This window comes from Acomys russatus, chromosome 32 (assembly GCF_903995435.1).
Source record: "Acomys russatus chromosome 32, mAcoRus1.1, whole genome shotgun sequence".
Taxonomy (NCBI): Eukaryota; Metazoa; Chordata; class Mammalia; order Rodentia; family Muridae; genus Acomys; species Acomys russatus.
This window is the reverse complement of record NC_067168.1, coordinates 37,356,076-37,376,958: the sequence shown is the minus strand read 5'-3', so window position 1 is coordinate 37,376,958 and position 20,883 is coordinate 37,356,076. Positions and strand designations below refer to the sequence as shown.

The following is a 20,883-nucleotide window of genomic DNA, read 5'->3' as shown; positions in this document are numbered from 1 at the left end:
GGGGGATGGGAAAGAGCCCAGTCAGCACTTGCCTTGAAAGCACAGGACCTGAGATCAGTGTCCAGTACCCACATGAGAAAAAAGTGGATGGTACCCGAGGAATGACATGACAGCAGAGGTTGGCCACATCAGCTTCCGCAAACACTGGCACACATGCACCCTCAAACCTCTACACACATCTGTACCCACACATATATGATCATGCATGTGCAAGCACACACATTAAAAAAAAAAAAAAAAAAAACCTATGGGGGCTGGAGAGTTGGGTCAGCGGTGAGGAGCGCTGATTGCTGCACCGATATGGCAGAGTTTGGATTCTGGCACCTACATCAGGCAGCTCAGAGACTACAACTCCAGTGGATCTGATGCCCACTTCATGCCTCTGTGGTCACTTGTGCACACCCATACAAACACATGCACACACACATACACACAGAGTGTAGGGCAGTGTAGGAATATCAGCTAGGCAGGTTAAAGCAAACGCAGGGAGTCTCAGCTGGGGTTTTAACTAGCTGAAGACATCCTCAGCCTTTGGCTTGGTGGAAGCTGGGTACTTCCCTTCCAGATAGGATTTTATTTCACAGTCCCAAGGATGTGAGGTCCAACACAGAGACTAGTGATAAATACCTCTTAAGGGGGCTAGAAGTAGCCCAGGGTGATGTGGCCCCAGATCTGTAAGAATCTAACTCTCTCCAATCATAAAGGATCAAATCACTTCATGGAGTTCCTCACCATCACACAGGAAAATGGTACCAACACGAGCTGAGCTCTTAACAGTGTGTAGCAAAAATGCACTTAGAGGGCAAAGCCCACAAGCAAGTGGAAAAGCAAAAGCCAGCTGCCTGTTTTTGCTCAAATGGCCAGATAACAGCCTTCCCAGAAGCCTCCGACAGCTGCGTTTCCCAACAGTCATATCGATCATGGTTTCTTGGAAGAGGAGCAGGGCACAGGACATGAGCAATACACATTCTTAGAAGTTTTTTTCCAAAAAGACTGAGCTGGTCACATCTACTCGAGGATGTCACAAAGCCCAGTGCTCCTCAGTTTGCTTTTGGTGAAGAACTTTTGCCCAGAAAGAAAAACAAGCAAACTTTGCTTTTAAACATTTACTTTTGTCTTTAGTACATGCTGCTTTTAGATCTCAAATTCTAAATTGTCACCAATGGGGGGAGGGGAGTTGGAGAAGAAATGGTGGGGGAAGGGGAGAGAAAACAGGACGGAACAAGACAGTGGAAGGAAGGCAGGAGGGGGAAATAGGAGAGAGAGGAAGAGAGATAGAGAGAGCTTTCCTTATTGAATGTACACTCTGAATCCATGTTCCCTGTATGAGAATAATTAGGCAAAATAATTAGGATTTTTGTTTAAATTGTCAAATGATCAGGTCATAATTTGTGCAGCAGATACAAGGGTAACTCCTGTCTACAAAATCTAAATTAAGAACTCAAACGCTCCCCACAGTAAGCTTTCAACAAACATAATTTAGCAATCAAAATTCACCAAACAGGAAAATGTGCTACTATCAGGGAGAAGTAGCAGGCGGTTGATATTATGATCAGAGCCTTAGAGGCAAATATGTCAAAATCATCAAACAGGATTTATGTTTAAAACGCTAAGTATAAGCCAAAAAATAAAACAAAAGAACAAAAGGTTATCAGATATGAACATTTGAGAAAACTTCAAAGAGCATCTAGAATATCATAAAGTAGAAATGGAATTGTCTTAAATGAGAAATTAGACACAGCTGAAGAGACAAACAGCATCTAGAAACACAGCCAAGAAATAATGAATACCAACAGAGGCCCGAGTAAAGCTGCTAAGGGAAAGCAAGTGGACCATCCCAACGTGATCCAACTGCCATTCTAGAAGTGCATACCCAGAGATGGGAGAGAACATTCAAGAACATTCTGGCTGAGAGCATACAGAACCACTCCTCTGAGCCATACCTAGGCATCTCTGTGACACAGCAGGACTTCAAAGACAGCAAGCATTGATGTAGGCTGAAAGGCAGATTACACACAGAGGAATAGCGAAAATGATACAAAGAGCTGCTTACGGGTGACAGCTGAAGCTAAAGGCAGTAAAATGACCTCTTTAGGAGGGAGGAAGGCAGGGAGGGAGGGAAAGAGGGAGGGAGGGAGAGAGGGAAAGAGGGAGAGAGGAAGAGAGGGAGAGAGGGAGAGAGGGAGAGAGGGAGGGAGGGAGAACTCTTAACATGGAATCATAACTAAAGCAACCACTACAAATTCCCTGAGATAAGAAGCAATAAAAAGCAAAGAGAGTGTAGGGACAGTGACATGGCCCCATGAGTAGAGGCACCTGCCATTCAAGCCATTGTCAGTTCAATCCCCAGCCCCCACTGTGGATTAAGGAGAAAACAGGGCCCTGAAAGTTGTCCTCTGACCTCCACACGCATGCCACCTTCACGTCATATATACACATGCACCGCTAATAAATAAAGGTGAAAACGGTGGCAAATGCATAGTTAAAGCTAGGCAAATATTGCCTGCCTTTGTAAAAAGCAATGGAGATTTTAAAAGCTGTTGATAAACTAAGTGTCAGTCTGTAACTAGACAACCAGAATTCAGAGATCCTCATGCTGTTTGAGGGAAGCTTTAAAAATATTTCACTTTAGAGTTTATTAAAATTTGCTTCATTAAAGACCCAAGACAACAACACAAGGAATAATAAAATAGTGTGAGTTTTCCAAACTACAAAAGCTAGCAAAAAAATTGAATGCTAAAAGTGGAAACAAGGAGCCAATCGATGAAAAAGAAAGCAGTCTTTAAGAGTGATACCCCAGGTTACCCTCCAGACTTCATATGCACACACGTGCTCACACATGCGCATATGCACACGTGCATGCACACACACACACACGTGAACACGTTAATAAAATACATGTTAATAAAAAGTCAGAAAACAAAATATGATACTCCATCCATAAAAGGCCTGAAGATGGTAATAATAAAGATAAGAGCAGATATCATTAAATTGCAAAGACAGGGCCATAAACCCTAGAAGATAGTACGGAGAATAAAATTTGTAAGCTCTAACAACTTTCAAGATGAAGAGAGCAGAGGACCGAGACACCACAACCAAAAGGGAACAAAACACACTCAAAAGGAAAGACTGCTATGACCAAAGTCTCGTTGAAAAGCTGGAAAATCACTTCTAAATGAGCTGATACAAAAAAGATGAGAGTGACTGAGGCCTGGTGCAGGGCGATGGAGCAGAAACCCAGTCATTCTAATCCTTATCGGAAACCAAGTCAATGTTAAAAGTTTTACATGGCAAAAAATACCAAGGCTCGACCACTTCATAGGTAAATTCTACCAAACATTTAAGGAATAGGCAAATCTCCACATTACATAAACTCTTTCCGAGAAACGAAAGTGCAGCAAGGAGGAAGGGCAGCCACATTCTCTAACTTGGTTTACGAGGTTATTATAATACTGACTTCAAAACCAAACAAGGTCGGAGAAGGGAAAAATCGCTGGCCGCTCTCTCTTAAATATGGATGCAAAAGTCTGAAATAAAATCCTCATGGGCAGAGCCCAGGGATGTACCATTAAAAGGCACTCTGTGACAACTACACTGGAATTAGCCCAAGAACTCAAATTTGGGTTCATATCAGATAATTCACTAATTCAGAAAAGCCATCAGCTGAGGAAACAAAGAGGTGACATGGGTGTCACAGGTCTGAAAAATGAAATGACAGAAAGTGGGAAACGAAAAAGGGAGTTCTTTAGGATGTGGCCAAAAGGGAGATTCCCTTTGCTTCTCAGCAACAAACAGCAAAACTCCCTTGCATATTGGACACGATTTTTATTAAACATTTGTCATGAGATAAACAACAAAATTACTTTTTCATAAAAAAAACTTTAAAGTAGCAAAACTAACAGTTGTTCAGTATAAAGTCGTGTAGTATACACGGTTGTACAGTATACAGTTGTGCAGTACATGGTTGTGTAGTATACCAGGTTGTGCAACAGATGGATGCGTACTATACTGCGTTGCTTGGTATCACAGGTGTGTGGTATACGCAGTTTTGTTATATGCACAGTTGTTCCTATTTTTTTCTGCATATCACAGTCTCAGAAGCAGTTTGGGGTTGGGGGCATACTGTTCTCGCAGAGGACCTGAGTTCAGTTCTCAGCACGCACCCAGATTTCGTCACCACCATCCCATGTGGGATGGCTCACAACCACCTGTAACTCCAGACCTTCTGTTTTGATTACATATCTGAAAACAAACTCTTAAGGTCACTTCAAATAATTTTCTCAATAGGTTCACATCAGTGATACACATTTTGACCTAGAAGCTCAGACAGATATTCAATCACAGGCTAAAAGAATATGAAATTCAAAAAACTGTACAATCAGTCCAAATGGGACATGGTAGACTAACTTGATAGGATCCCCTTCTTTAGAACCTCTTTTGCATGTTTCCATTCCAATATTTAATATTCTTTTGGCAAGAATATAGTTTTATACATACAGAATCAAATGTTTACACCAGGATTTTGGGTGATGTAATACCAAAAAGGGATGTTGTAGGTCTCTGCCCTGTTTCAACAGGTAAACACCAAGTTAAGTACCCAAATGTTTCAGGCAAACTCTGTGGAGAGGGACCAACTCATAGCTCAGAGCTGCACCATTGGTAGCACATGGGCACCTTGAGCACCCTTGTGCAAATGAAATGTATCCATAAACTCTGGAGTTATATACTGAATACACCGAACAGTTAAGACTCCTCGGTACTTCTGTGGGGGCTCTTGCTTTGAATGTGTGTTTTAACATAGGAGTTCCTTGGTCTATTTTAACAACAGTAGAGACTCTGGTGAGATGGCTCAGTGGGTAAAGGAGCCTGAATCCAAGCCTGACAACCTGAGTTCAGTCCCTAGGCCCTACATGGTGGGAGCTGTCCTCTGATCTCCAAAGGCTCATATGGTATATAACACACACACATGTATACACATATATGCATGCACATGCACACATGCGCGTGCACACACACACACGTACACACAGAGTGTAATTTTTACAAAACTAAGTGAATAATGAATAATAGAGAGAATCAGAACACCAGTGAGCCGAGTTACATGGATTCCTATGGGATATATACTATGCTGTGCCGGTGTCTTCTTAATATTGTAAAGGGAAATAAAAGAGTGAATAACAAACATGCTATTATAAAATGCTAAGCCATCCGTAGTGGCAGATTAATTTACAACCAAACCCTTATGGCCTAAATTTGGAACCATCTGCCTCAGGTCACTCTAGAGAACACATCTAGTGAGAATGACAAGCTGGCCATGGTCACTGGACCAGACCTGGCAAGTCAAGCTCACTGAGTTTCTGTGAAGAACTCTAGGCAAGCGTGCATCTGGACAGTGAGAACTACCCAGCTGAAGAGGCTTCGTTATCAAAGGCAAGGCAGCCAGGGCGATACCTTCAACGCAAATGAAAGACAATTACACATTCCGAAAATAAGCTCAAAAATAATTTTAAAAACTGGGGCAATAGCCTTGGCACATTGGATGTGAGAAATCGGGGGTTGCTCTGAAGTTTAAAGCTTTACATCTTCAAAACAGAATGTAGACTTTAGGAATGTGGCATTAGGAAGCTAGCATCATGATATTGAATCTAAAAAATTCTGGTGTTTAGGAAAGGTACATACATATTCAAAGGCAACAAGATTGTCTTCTCAAGTGATTCCACACCGTGAACACGCTTCTGCTCCTGACGGAAAGAGACAAAACAGTCTCAAGCACACACTTGGCCAGTGACGGTGGGGATGTGTATCACCAAGTACACACGGACTGGGGGGGGGGGGCTGTGGGGGATGCTGACTTGAGACCAGCTGGATGCTGCAAAAGGAGGCAGGGAAAACGCCTCTGAAGGAAGAATGAAGGTAGGGAGGTAAGGAAGGGGATGGGCAGGAAACAGCCAATGAGAAGCTGCAGTTCAGGGAATAAATAAAACAGGCCATTCATCCATGTCCCCAAACATCAGCCACACAAAATACCTGTGCTCTCTTCCTCCCTCAGTGTTTACATATCCAGAAAACGGTACCGATGACTTCAGAGACCAAGCTAAGGCCATAAACCACCAGGTATGTAGCAATCACCTATCACAGGTCACGTGAGACTTCCTGCATCAAACTGCCAACCATCACCCAAGTGGATTACAAAATCCCTTGGCGGGGGGTGGGCTTTTGGCACAGTTTCATGTCAAACTGTCTTTTAAAATCATTTGAAAAAAATTGTAACATGTCTGACAAGAAGTGCCAGTGAAGCCTACTGACATGTCACTTAATACATAGCACAGAACGGAAGTGGCACAGTGCATAAAATGTAAAAAAGGCTAAACATTGTACTAATGACATGCACAATTTTCTGTCATATGTTACTGCAAGTTAAGACGTACTTTATAATGTGTTAATCACCAAATCATATTGTGATTACATTGTATGCTCTGCAAGCATGTGGTGTTATATTAGATATGTCCGCTCATATATACACACACAGCCACAATAGATTCAAAAAATATTGTCCCAAAGTACCTGAGCTTTAAATTACAGTGGAGTGAAGGGCCTGTGACATGGCTCAGTGGGGAAAGGTGCTTGCTGCCAAGTCTTCTGACCTGAGCTCAGTCCCTGGAACCTACAGGGACAAAAGGAGACCAATTCTCCAAGTTGTCCTCTGGCCCCACATGTATACTTTGGAGTACAAATGCTATCGATACAAATGAATAAATACATTTTTAAAAATAGTAGCAGAGAAAATCATGGGTTCAAAAGGCTACAATATAATTGTGGGCAAGGCTTATGTTTTTTATTCATAAAGAAAATGTACTTATTATATCAGGTAATGAACTCAAAAGTATTATGCAACCTCATGTATGTAATATATCATTTTAGCTTGTATACTATAAAATATAAATGTATCTATGGCAATACAGTTTCTTGGTTAGTTATAAAAGCTGATATTTATATGGCACTACAAGACTCCTTTATAGTGTAATAAACTGAGGACTATACTAAAACCTACCTAACAAGGTTGCAGTGAAGTCTAGTTATATTAATGCAAGTAGTTAAATGCTGGGCAGCCAGTTAGCTATCAAAATTGTCAGATTTTATTATCATATTTGCAAGGATTCAAAGTTAGTAGACAGTGGTGATACTGCAATATAAACTACCAACCCAATGCCAAAAATCTGTGCTTTTTCCTCTCCACATGAGTGCACACAGGGCCCTTTGATGTAGTATACACTAACTTTCAACTAACTGGTAAAAATCAGTTTTAGAAAAAAAAAAAAGTCAGTTTTAGGGATCAGAGAGATGGCTCAGTGGTTGAAAGTACTTCCTGCCTGTCCTAAATAAGATTGTTATTACTATTTCTGTGAGAAAAAAAAAAACTCCACAGTTTGCTCAGCCTGTCTCCTTACAGAAGCTAGAACTACTGGCTTAGGAGTAACCCATCGGCAATGGGCCAGGCCCTCCCATGTCAATCACTAATTAAGGAAATATGCTGCATGCTTGCCTACAGCCTGCTCTTATGGAGGGGATTTCTGAAAAGAAGATCCCTTTTCTCCAATGACTCCAGCTTGTGTCAAGTTGACACAAAACTAGTCAGCACAACCAACTCCTGGTCATCTTGACACAAAACACATCATCACTGTTAAGCCACAACCTTTCCTTTCTTATGAGCCATCCCCAAGGCCTCACACTTTTAAAAGTCCCACAGTCTTTATAAATTCAAACACATTAAAATTTCACTCCCTTTAAAATATTCAGGATCTTTAAAAAATCCAAAAATCTCTTTTAAAAGTTTTAAATCTCTCAACTGTGGGCTCCTGAAGTCAAAATTAAGCTTAAGCACATTCTTTCTTCAAAAGTGGGGGGAACCAGGGCACAGTCACAATCTGAACAAAGCAAAAATCAAACTCCAACAGTGTAAACCACTCAATTCCAATGTCTGGAACTCACTGATGATCTTTTGGGTTCCTCCAAAGGGCTTGGGTCACTTCAGCAGCACACCTACCATGTCTCCTAGGCTCAGGCTGGCTCCACCCCACCACCCACTTGCTTCTGTGAGTCACACCATGGTACTGGCATCTCCAAAGTGCTGAGGTCTCTCTCTTGTGCAGCTGGGCTGCACTTTTGTCCATAGCCTCTCCTGGGCTCTCTTCAAGGACTCTAAGCCTGCCACAGTGCCAAGCCTCAGCTGTTCTCCATGACCTCTTTACACTTTCAAAACCAGCACCACCTGGGTGACGATTAAACTACCAAGTCCAGCTGCCAGCACGAGGTAAAGCCTTGGCTGCCTCTGACACACAGCTTGCTTGCGTTAACTCTGGAGGAAACACCTCCCAGAAGCTTTCACCTCAGTGGTGCTCGCCTCTTCTGAATTGCCACTAATTTCTCAGCTCCAGCTGACCAGCATCAATTGTCCCGGTAAAATAAAAGTTTAACTTCAGTGGTTCTGGCATCTTGTTTCATCTTAGCTGATTCTTCAGCCCCAGCTTAACCAGAACCACAGAGTCTTAACTCAAAATACCAGTGTCCCTGAAAGAGTCATTAAAAGAGTCTCACAAACTTTCCCCTGAAAGTTCACAGGCCGGATCCCCATTGTTTGCACTGATCTCAATATTCTTATCTTCCAAGCTCCCACAGGACAGCTCACGAAGCTCAGAACACTCAGTGGCTTTCCCAGCCCAAAGTTTGAAAGTCTTTCCACAGTTCTCCCAAAACCACAGGGTCAGGTCTGTTACAGCAATACCCCACTACCCTGGTACCAAGTTCTGTTCCAGTCAAGGTTATTACTGCTGCCATAAAACACCACAACCAAAGTAACTTGAGGAAGGAAGCGTTTATTTGACTTACCCTTACACACCACTGCTCATTTGGAAGGAAGTCGGGACAGGAACTCACACAGGGCAGGAACCTGGAGGCAGGAGCTGATGCAGAGGCCGTGGAAGAATGCTGTTTACTGACTTGCTCCCCATGGCTTGCTTGGCCTGCTTTCTTATAGAACCCAGGACCACCCACCCAGGGCTGGCACCACCCACAATGGGCTGGGCCCTCCCACGTCAATCACTAATTAAGCCCTACAGGCTTGCATAGAGCCTGATCTTAAAGAGGCATTTTCTCACTTGAGGCTCCTTCTTCTCCAGTGATGATCCTAGCTTGTGTCAAGCTGACATAAAAATTGCCAGCGCAGCACCCTTCCAGAAGGCCTGGGTTCAGCTCCCAGCATCCATATCAAGTGGCTTACAGCCATCTGTAACTCCAGCTCCAAAGGATCTGATGCCCTTTTCTGACCTCCACAGGCACTGTGTGTATGGTGGTGCATATATGCATACATACATTTAGACGCACACATAAAATAGAGGGCTCAGAGGCTCACTTGTAACTCCAGCCTCAAGACACAGTAACAGGGATCTGCAAAACAAGCTGATTAGCAAAACTAGCTATATCTGCAAGCCCTGGGTTTGGCTGAGAGACCCTGCCTCAATGCATAGGGTGGAAGAGTAATTAGGTTGAGTCCTAACATAAGCCTTGGGCTTCCACATGCACACACATGCGCATGCACCCACACATGTGTGAGCCCCACATATGTATCTCACACACACACACACACACACACACACACACACACACACACGCTTGAAAATGGAAAAAATAGGAAGAAAATATTCCATTTCTGACATTTTTCATGAAGAACTATGTCAAAGAAAAAAAATAACTATTTCTGATATGTCCAAACCATTGCAAAGAGCTTACAGTAGAGTCTGATTCCAAAATTAAAAGTAAGCTAAGGAACTGGGCATGGTGGCACAGGCCTTGAATCCCAGCACTCGGGAGGCAGAGGCAGGCAGATTTCTGAGTTGGAGACCAGCCTGAGTGAGTTCCAGGACAGCCAGGGCTACATAGTGAGACCCTGCCTCAAAATAAAAAAACAAACAAATAGATGGATAAATAAATAAATAAAGTAAGCTGAGAGAGAATCTTTAGTAACAGCCAGATTCTTGACCCCTGAAAGCTGCAGTGAACACGTCATGGCAGTCATGTTTTCATGTCTATTTTCTTTCTTCTTTCTTTCCTCTCTCATTTTTCTTTATCTTCTCTGACAGGGACCTCTTTCCAAAGACCCATTACAGATGAACACCTACGTTGCCTTGTACAGATTTATACCACAGGAGAATGAAGACTTGGAAATGAGGTAAAACAAACAAATATATATATATACACACACACACACATATATGTACATATATATATATATATATATATATATATATATATATATATATATATATATATAAAATGAAATGGATGAAAGAATTTTAAAGCAGTTACTTTTTATGTTAAAAGGGGGCGGGGGAACACAGTGAGATGACTCAGCAAGTAAAGGCAAGTCTTTTGACCTGAGTGCAAGGTCCTGACTCTACAATAAAAGGAGATAGCTAACTCCCAAGGGTTGTCTCTGATCTCTACATCCACACTCTGGCACGCGCGCGCGCGCACACACACACACACACACACACACACACACTCACACTCACACACAAATACATACTACACACACACACACACACACACACACACACACAACTACTACTACCACCACTATTAAGAACAACAGTAATAAAAATAATAATCCCATGGGATTCATTAGAACAATGACTGGTCAGTGCCTTTATATATCCACCAATCTGCAGGGCTCACACACGAGCTGCTTGCTGAGTCCTGTTCCAAGTGTCATCTTGAACAGATGTTTGGTGAAGCCAGAGAGTGTGCATCTATATCTAGTCTGAAGGTGGTGCTGATGCTGGTCTGCGGACCCACACTTTGCAAAGCGCGTCCCTAGTTCATGGCCCATGGAATGAGAGTTTCCATGAAGGTTAAGCATTAAATGTACTTGACATTCAGCGTCTAATAGATAACCAAAAGGTTTATTTAACCCCAAATTAGCATGGATGAAAGAGTTGAGCTACAGTTGTGAGGAACAGACTCCAGCCTCCCTCCCACCTCAGGTCAACTTTGCTTGAGTCTGTCTCCAAGTGATGCTTAGGCCTTCCTTGGAGCAGGGTTCAGAGTTTGCATCCTGGCTTATACACAGATGCTGTTTATAGGTGAGGACTGGAGTCCAAAGGGCATCCTCTAGGACACAGAGTGGCAGAGGGAGCATGTTACAGGAAAAAAAAATCACCACTTTCAGGGAGGTAGTGACCCAGAGCTGGGGACAGGAGAGCCGCCATGGAACCTCTGCCTGACAGACTGACACCTTTTGTGGGTCCTTCATGCTCTGCTCTGCATGCTTTTGCCTTCTCAATTTCTCTGTGTGTGCTCTGTCTGTTGCATGTCACATGTCAGCCTTGGCACAAAGGTGCTCTCATCTGGCGTCGTAGTGCTGATTTTTGTTTTCATTCTCCGCCCTGTCCTCCTGCCACAATGCGTCTGCATTTTCTCCTTCTCTGAGTAAACTCCCTAGGATGAACTCACTGTCCGGGGTTTAAACACTGATTGATTAGTCCTCGAATCCTGGGAGAGGAAGTGGCATTTTCAGGTGGACTCTGTCTCATCAGAGACAGTCCACGTCTGTTAGTCATCTACTCTCTGGCCTTGGTCCCTTGCTATGGGACCTTCAAGAGATGGCTCATCCTGATGGCAATGAGAGTGGTGATAGCACAACATACCGAGCTCCTTGGGATTGCCGTTTGGGTGTGTAGAATTTACAGTGAGGTCCTGGAGATGACTCAATTGGTAAAATGCTTGCATGCAAGCACAAGGGCCTGAGTTCAATTCCCCAGAACCTGTTTAGTGGAAGAGGAGGAGGAGGAGGAGAATAAGGAGAAGGAGGAGGAGGAGGAGGAGGAGGAGGAGGAGGAGGAGGAAGAGAAGGAGGAGGGTATACCTCTGGGACTCCTTGGCCAGCAGCTTTAGTCTACTCAGGAAGTTCCAGGCTACTGAGAGATCTTACCTCAAAAAGCAAGGTGGATGTTTCCTCAGGAATGACCCTTAAAATTTTCCTTTGTCCTCCACCCATACCTACACACACAATGTACCTGCACACACATGAACAGAGACACCAAAAATGAATTAAAGATTAAAGAACTCCATAATATGCTGGCCTCACATCTTTGTTAGAACAGTATTCTGAATTCTCCAGATTTTTAACACCAGTTACAGAGCAATACTGAATGTTACCAGGGACATTGAAGAATGCCTGGCATTGTGCTGGCTGTCGTAACTCTGTGTGTTTATTTTTTGTTGGTTGCTGGCCATTAAAAGCGAAGGTGTCTGGTCACGACTCCAACATTTACAATCTGCTTGCAGGCAAACAGAGCTGTTCAGTCCCAGAAGTCAAGTGCCTGCATTTTGTAGGCTGCAAGATGGAAGTGATAAATCATACATTTATTTATTTATTTGTTTGTTTTTTACCTTTTTTCAACCAAGGCATTGTAGGTTCCCATTTTTAAAAGCCAGGAGTTTGAATAGCGTATTCAAAGCAACACTGATAGGACTGGGTGTAATTCCTTGAAGGAGTTGAGACTTGTGAATTATCTTTTCCTCCTCAAAGTATAAGGGGAAAAAAAATCATTTGATTAGACGCTATTCTTGTTTACCTGCGTACTTACCCAAGGGAGCATGCCAGGTGTCTTCCTTGGGAAAGAGAGCAAAGGAGTAGGTGTCAGGAGTGTTGGGAATATGAATTTGGGGACCAAATACAAGGCCCAGCTGTCAACGGCAGCCATCAAAAGTCAGAGCAGATGAGTCGTGGGTTCAGTAGCTTCCTTAAGGATCTGCCTAGCAACAAGGAAAGCTCTGCCTACCAGAGGCCAGGGGTGCAGACCTCTCATGGTCCTTCATGAGAGGACTTACTGTCCTACTGACATCAGCAACTCAATGGATCAGGGCATTTCCCTGTTGTTGCATCACCTCTCATGAGCCTCCTCATTAACTTACTGTCCTCCCGGCACCAGCAACCAATGGATCAGGGCCTCTCGCAGTCGTTGCATCCCCCAAGCCAGTTCACCATGGAAAATGAAGTCAGTCTCTCCTGGCCTCTGGCCAGCCCTAGGGGCTCCCCTGAACCCCATGTTCAGAATGTATTCAGTATTCATTCTCTGCAGCAGAGGCTCAGGGTGCTGCACGCTCTCTGTGTTTCCACCTTTGTGTCCCCTACTGCCCCCTACTGCTCACCATGGGTAGAGCATGGAATGGTCAAGGCCATGGTGCAGTTTTCATGGGCACCTCTAAACCGACAAGTCAGGTGGAAGGATTCCCTGTCTGCTTCTCATCTAAAAACCGAGCACAAAGCCTGACTATAAACTTCAGCTCCCTCATGTTGACAATAAGGACAATCAAGCCCGGCCTTCTAGAACGAGGTGGTTTCAAAGGTCACCATTTCCAGTACACTGTAGAAGCTTTACCATTTCAGTTCTGATATAGTTCAGTTTTGTGTTGTTTGTTGTTGTTGTTGTTGTTGTTGTTGTTTCGTTTGAGATCATGTGTCACTCTGTAGCTCAGGATGGCCAGTGGGTATGGGATTACAGGCATGTGCCACTGTATCCAACTCCAATGAGCTCCAAGAGTAGATTCTTTCTGTTCATAACAGAGGGATAGATGGAGGGAAGGTGGGAGACAGGGGGAAAGGCAGACAGAGACAGACAGCATGAATTCATTGAATGTTTAAGAAAGCAAAGCGTGGTACCAGTTGGCCTGGGTTTAAGTCCTAGGCGAGTCACTCATGCAATTATATGGCCCCTTGTGTCTAGAAAGCCACACAAGCTGACTGAGTCTCTACCCATGAACATGGAGAAGAACCCTCATAGTACTCAGGTTGGCTTCAAAGCCCCAGTGTCCTCCATTGTCTTTGGACTAAAACATTATTTGTGGAGACTCAAAATGGCTTCTGCTTCATTTGCAGCCCTTTTTCCTTCAAAGGACCACAGCACCATTGACAGGGGGACCTTCCTGTAGGTCCGTGTCATCCTACTTACCCCATCACACACGCTCAGGAGCATGTGCACCCGTCTACTTGCATTTCTTCATCCTCTTGGTTCTACCTCAGTAACCCTTGGCGGTGCCTCCCCCATGACTCTGTCTGGATTGTTTATTTCAGAGAACGTACCCCAACTTGTATCATACAGTTCTGGAATTATTTAGTTATCTCTGCTGTAACGCCTGTAACCTCCCTTGGGAAACTCTACCTTCAATGTAACTAATGCCCAATATCTCTACTGCTGTGAGGATGAGAAGTTTCCAAAACAAAGGCTTAAAGGCATTACTTCCAGTCGCACCAATCAGTAGATATCGGTAGAAATAATCTATATGACTTTGCCAGGTTGCTTTTTCATGTAAATCATCCTGAGATGTAATGACTGAGTACACACAAGGCATTTAGAAACCTGCAGGTAAAGGACAAAGAATAAATGGATGAGTGAAAGGTCCAAATACATATTTCAGTGACCGTGTACTGTCTATTTCAAGGAATCCACTTTGACTTTTCACATCTAAGTCATTTTCATATTTATTAGTTCTCTTCAAACAGATTTATATGATAATGGCCATTTTTCTTCAAGTGAGGAAAAGAGACAGCAGGATTTGGATAGAGAACATCTTAGGCGCCAAGCCGGGGAGGGAGGGGAGGGGAAGGAATTGCCTTTTCAATATTATTAAACTCTAAGGAAGACATAAATTAATGACTATGAGACAGAATGAGAGAAGGAGATTTGGAGGGAAACACAAATAAGGACTTAGGATTGTGAATCACCAGGCTCTTGGAAACATCAAGTCTCTTGACATTCCCTGGGTGAATCTGAATGACAGCAAGCGGTCATGAGTCTGGTTAGCAGTGTCTGAATGACAGCAAGTGGTCATGAGTCTGGTAACTAAGATCTGTAAGGACCCTGGAGGTGGATGGCTTGAATTCATCTCCTCTGAATTTGACATTGAGTTGAAAGTGACTTTGACCTACATACAGCTTTTTCTAGGATGTAGTCTATAATGTCCCCTGTTTGAGCTCAAGGGGTCATAGTGCTCGAAGGCATAGGAGGGGCAGACAGAAGTTACAATCTGGTGTGGGGTGCAGGACAGGGGACATCTGGTGCTACAGCATACTCTGGAGGGACACCTAAATCGTCTTAGGACTTTAAGGAAGGTTCTCCAAGGGGTCAGCGTGAGCACCCAGCTTGCAGAGGTCTGCCTGTGAGGCTTGCGGGTAAAGGATAAAGAGGAAAAACTTAACCTCTAGAGCTAGAGAAATCCAGTAAGAAGTACCAAGTGGGGAGCAAATGGCAACCTCCACTACAGGGAAGGCCAGTGATACTTCTTGTGGTTCTTTGTCTCCTGGGAGACCGGGTAGGAGAAGCAGCATCAAGAATATGGCTAGAAGCTGCACGTGGTGGCACATGCCTGTGATCCCAGGACGCTGGGATGCAGAAGCAGGTGGAGCTCTGTGAGTTCGAGGCCAGCCAGGCCTACAAAGTGAGTCCAGGACAGCCAAGGCTACACAAAGGAACCCTGTCTCGAAAAACCAACCCCCAGGAAAATGATGATGATGATGATGATGATGGCAGGAAAGTAGAGGCTGAGCCCAGAGCCCAGAGAGGATGACCATACCGGCTTTGCTCCCAGCTGTACTTTACACCCTTTGTTGATGTTGGTCAGTGTCCTCTCTGGAAAAAAAAAAATGAAGATATAAGAAATCAAGTTGTTTTATTTTTATTTTCTTAAATATGTGTATGGATATAGGTGTGTGGACACCATGTGTGTGCAGGGGTGTGAGTGTGTATATGCATATGTACATGTACCTGTGCAGGGCAGAGAACAGCTTTGGGTAGCATTTCTTAGGAATTGCCTGCCTTTGCGTTTCTTTTTATTTCTTGCAGTAAGCTCTCACACTTGACAAGTCGGCTGGTCGAGCTAGTCAGCAAGCCTGACGTATCCTCCTACTTCTGCTGCTCCACCACGGGGATTCCAGGCATGCACCACCACACTCAGCTTTCTTTGTTTATTTTTAACATGAACTCTGAGAACCAAGCTCAGCTCCTGACCAACTGGGCTCTCTCCTCAGCCTTGAATTTTTTTTCCACTGACACACGAGGGCATGCATTCGCAAGATACTACATGCTAGCTTAGTAAACGTATATAGTGTATCCTGATTGAAGCAGGCTAATTGTCACACCTAACGCCCTAAAGATTTATCATTTCTGTGTTGGGAATATTGGGAATCATCTCTAGTGACTGTTTTTAGACGTAAAAAGCGTCATAAAGGTAACTGTTGCGGACCACAGCTACCCTTCTGTGCTGCAGAACACTGGGGTGTCCCTGCACCCCTGGACCTGTCATCCGTCCTGTTCGGTTTGTTTTTAGACAGTGAGCTTAGACGGCGCAGTCATGTGGCCCTGGCTCACCATGCACGTTCCTCCACAGTGCGTCTACCAGGACTGGGTTTGGCCCCTAAGGCCACGCAGCCTGTGACCTGCGGTCTGTGCTCTTGAAGTGATGTTCTTGCTGCAGAAAGTTTACACATAGGGTGGAGCCGTGAGTCTCATACATCCAAATTACTCTTTGACTCACTACTAGATGGGAGGGCTGTTAAGATGCCACACATGGGTGACAAGGACCCTCTGGGCATCATGTGTGTGGAAACAATAAGGACTGCTGATGAGAATTTACAAATCAATCCAAGAAGAGCAGCAATTCATGGGCTACCCTGACTAGATTCTGTAGGCTCAACCCTACTGTGTTTCTAAGGATGGTGGCAATCACACTGCTGTTTTCTACAACTTTCACGAGGTGAAAAATAACAAAGCCATTGAAAAGGAAGACAATAACCTGACTATTTTGTCCATTTCTAAGTCTGCGGTTTTTAAACCCAGCATTACTAAAAGAACATAAACATCCTGTGTTCTTTTAGTAAAGCTGTGAGGTTTCCCAAGAAGGCCGGTTGGAACAGTAAAGCCGTTGGTTGTGAACCATAAGAATCCTAAGGAGAAAGAAAAAAAAAAAAAAGAATCCTATGGAGAATGTTATTAAAGTGGGGATTCCTGGGGACACTATAGACCTCCACACTAATCAAATCCTGCCTGGAAGTCTGTGTGGTTCAATGTTCCCCTGAATTCTGATTGTGTTCTAGATTTGAAAGCAATTATGATGGTCATTGGCCAACGGCAGGCTCAAACCCAGAGCAGAGGGCTGAGGAGATAGTCCCTGTAGCAACATGCTTGGCTCACTGGCATGGCATGAGTCCAACTCCCAGAACCCATGTAAAAGCAAAAGCAGGGCCCTGTAACATGCATTTGTAATCCCAGCACTGACTCAGTAACCTCTATGCCAGGAAGAGACCCTGTTTTAAAAACCAAAGGTAGACAGTTCCTGAGGAATAATACCCCCAGGTGCCCTCTAACATACACACACACATACACACACACACACACACACACACACACACACACACACCTCAGTTTCCCGCTTCTGTATTGATGACCTATGGAGAGACCTGCATTCGCCTTTTAGCCCACTCTACTGTCTGTCACCTTGCCGGTTGTGCACACCCTCTGTGAAATAAGAAAGGAGGAATGCTCAAGACAAACGAGACAGATGAAGACTCCCCTGGTGTCTCATTCCCATTCTCTAAGTACATTACTGCTTGGCAAATGCATCAACTTAATTAAAACTAAATGTAATTCTAATGCACCAATTTGATTTAAAAATAATCTTCACAGTCGCCAGGACATCAAAATCCAATTAAGGCTATTTGAGGAAAGTCTCTGATGCATATTACTTTGTGACGCTGTACCATGTCAAGAAACCCAGACCTTCCCGAACGTCACTAATGTGTTTAGCAGGCTCCCTCTCACTCAAACGCCTCTCTCAATTAGGTTCTAGAGAGTGTGATCCAGGACAGTTCAGGAACATCTCCCAAATTCCTTCCAAATGGGCCTTTAACTGAATGCTCTTGATAGAATATGGACTTGGAGGGAAATGCAAACAGTCTTAAGACTCCGGGGTTTGAGATGGAAATCAGGCTGCAGAGCCCAGGAGTTCCTGATGTGCTGGGACTGTAAACAATTCTGAACCAAATTAATGCAGACTGAGAACGGAGTCTTATGAAAAAAAAGCAACAGTTAACTCTCAGGTGAACAGAGTGATTTGGTTAGTCCCCTTTGCTTCTCCCATTGGCTGGCTCTTTCAAGTACATCGTTTTTGGTTGAGTGGTGGTGTTGATGAAAGCTCAATGTGGACTTCTCTCTGTCTAATGAATAGGCTAGGGTATGGAATATTAAAACTGTCGAAAATGCCTGCAGAGTGATATGGGCAACCCTCGTGCATTTTGATAAAGCCGTGAGTAACATTAGAGGCAGCTTGACATCCTGCAGCTAGCCACGGAGCCAAGTCTCTCTGTCCCTGCTGACGTGCACAAATGTGCCTGGCTGTGCCCACTTCATGCAGTGGACATTGTCCACCCCCCCCCCACCGCCGCCCAGGATATCTGTTGTCTTCAAACCTACAGAAAATGCCACTGCGACGAGGCACAAAGGGAGCTGACTACTGAGCCCAGCTTTGATACTACTTTGTGGTCAGAAGGAGGAAGGGAGAGGAGATGGGGTTTACATGAAGAAAGGCAGGAGCCTCCTAAGTTCTGGATCATTCTGAAGACCAGGGTCTGCTGCTACCAAAGGAAGCAAGCATCTCATTACCAATTGTCCCTGACCAAAATTAATGAGGGCTGTGTAGCAGTGCTGTGCCTCTGTAATCCCAGACGCACTGGAGGCTGACGCAAGAGATTCAAAGGTCAAGACCAGCCAAGGAAACACTGAAGCACTAAAAGACCCACAGGAGGGAGGGAGAGGGGGGGGAGGGGGGGGGGGGGGAGGGAGGGAGAGAGAGAGCACACCACACTTGCTAGATCTATTCTCCTCGAAGTGGAAAATGACAAGCTTGGGAAGGAATTAGCAGTTTCATAGTGCCAAGACTTCCACATGGTTTTTTTCACTCAATCCACATAACAACTTTGCAAAGTAACTATATATCATTATGTATTTATTATGCATAACATATAAACTTAAAGCATAGCATGTGGTAGCTTAGGATCAGAGCCATAGGCGCCTGGGAGTTTTGCCTGGATCCAACTCCATACTTGTTCTGTCCCTGTGGTACTTGTTGCTCATCCATGAGCAACTTCCAGTCTATAGACTTCTGCTTTGAGATTCCCAGCATCTTAAGTGCTGTAGTAATGGCTAAACAGCAATGGTGGCCAGCACTTAATATGGGCCTGCCTAAATGTTTTGTGTGAGTATTAACGCAACTTAGTATTTAAAAACAAAAACTGGTGCCTCTCTCCCTACTCCTTCAGATGCCTACCCCATCCATGTGGGATTCTAAGGTCTGTGGAGGCTTCTCAAAGCGCTTTCCTCTCCTTATCTCACTTGTAGAAAATAAAGCATTTGTCTGAAAGGAAAATAGAGGCACCATCAGAAACTGCTGTGATAAGGAAAGTGAGGCTTCAAGAAATCTCACCATCTCTGTGATTCTGGTCCATAATCAAGACCTGAATGTCAGAGATTCTCAGAAAATATGAGCTGGACCTCCCAGAGTCTCCTTTCGCTACTGAGGCAGAGATAAAGAAGTCAAGATAATTTTTTTTCCTAACTTCCAAACAGAAGGCAAAGATGGCCCTAATCCTCCTGCTGTCCCAACAATGGAAGGGCTATTCTCAGAAACAGTGACTTCGTTAGAGGATGAGAGCATCTCCACTCCCAGGAACCTTTGCCCCAACTGCTTCCAGAAGGTTCCTCATAGCCAGCCATCCACCCATAGCTCTATGCACAACATGCTCTTGCCAACAGGTGTCCTCCTCAGGGAGACGCCAAGTGTTAGACGTCTGCTCTCCTCAGACTGATGGGCAAGGCTCTCCGTGTAGAGTTGGTTAGCGCGGTGGTTTAGCTCTTTGATGACATACATGGAGGAAAAGAACGAAGCTGAGAGGGTTTGAAAAGAAAATGGACAATTGTGAACAAACAAGGCTGCAAGAAGAACCACACAGAGTTTGTACTCAGGAGTTAGGACAACAGCACGCTCAGGTGCCCCAAGACATGGGGTTTCCTGAGGAGGGGGCTCCCTTTAACTTGCCAGGCTTCAGAGCTTAGGGACTGCCCGTCATTGTCTGGTACCTGACCCTGGGGTGAGAGATCTGAGTTGTGGCCTGGTAAGCCACCAGAGTAATACAGTCTGAGGAAGGGAAGTCGCTGGAGTGTGGAGCTAACCAAACACTAAATAAAGAGAACTGAGAGAACTCCAGCTGGAGCCTCCAAGCGGGGACGACACATTTTTTAAAAAATAAAAACACTATGCCATAGAGTGGTCTTACCGTAACTGGGACACCAGAGCAGCTTACACCACCTGCCACTGAGAATTCAGAGACAGAGGATGAATCCTTAAGTCATGCTTTACCCAGAGCAGGTAACCTGAAAAGGAAGTAGACCAAAGTCCTCGATTAGTGGTCTTCCAGCTCATCTTAGCCAGACACAGGGAGGGGACACAGAGGCCGTCATCCCAAAGCTTAGTCTTGTCCCTCCGGCCAGGTGCTCAGCCTTGTCTGTAAGACTCTGATGTAGGCAGTTTTCTCCTTATCATCTCTCTCCATATAGCGGAAGTTTCTGAATGCACAAAGGTGGCTGAGTCTTACTTCCTTCCAGGTGGCCATTTAGATTGCGTCTATACTAAAGCCTAACTCAGAAAATGCGAAGCATGGGTCTATGGGCTGGGCTGCTTACACTGTGAATATGCAGATTCCCTTAGATTCCCTTAATATGAAGTGTGGGGTGCCCCTATCTGTCTTCTGTCACTACTGGGCACCTAACATTGCAT

At 44.3% G+C, this 20,883-nt stretch overlaps 1 protein-coding gene across 1 annotated transcript in view; it reads left to right on the top strand.

Moving 5' to 3' along the window:
• Stac (SH3 and cysteine rich domain) overlaps positions 1 to 20,883 on the top strand; it is a 115,951-nt gene that overhangs the window by 80,970 nt on the left and 14,098 nt on the right. The window contains exons 7-8 of the mRNA XM_051140107.1: positions 6,050 to 6,114; positions 10,137 to 10,225. Of these exons, the coding sequence (XP_050996064.1) occupies positions 6,050 to 6,114; positions 10,137 to 10,225 (154 nt within the window). The remainder of the gene's footprint in view (positions 1 to 6,049; positions 6,115 to 10,136; positions 10,226 to 20,883) is intronic.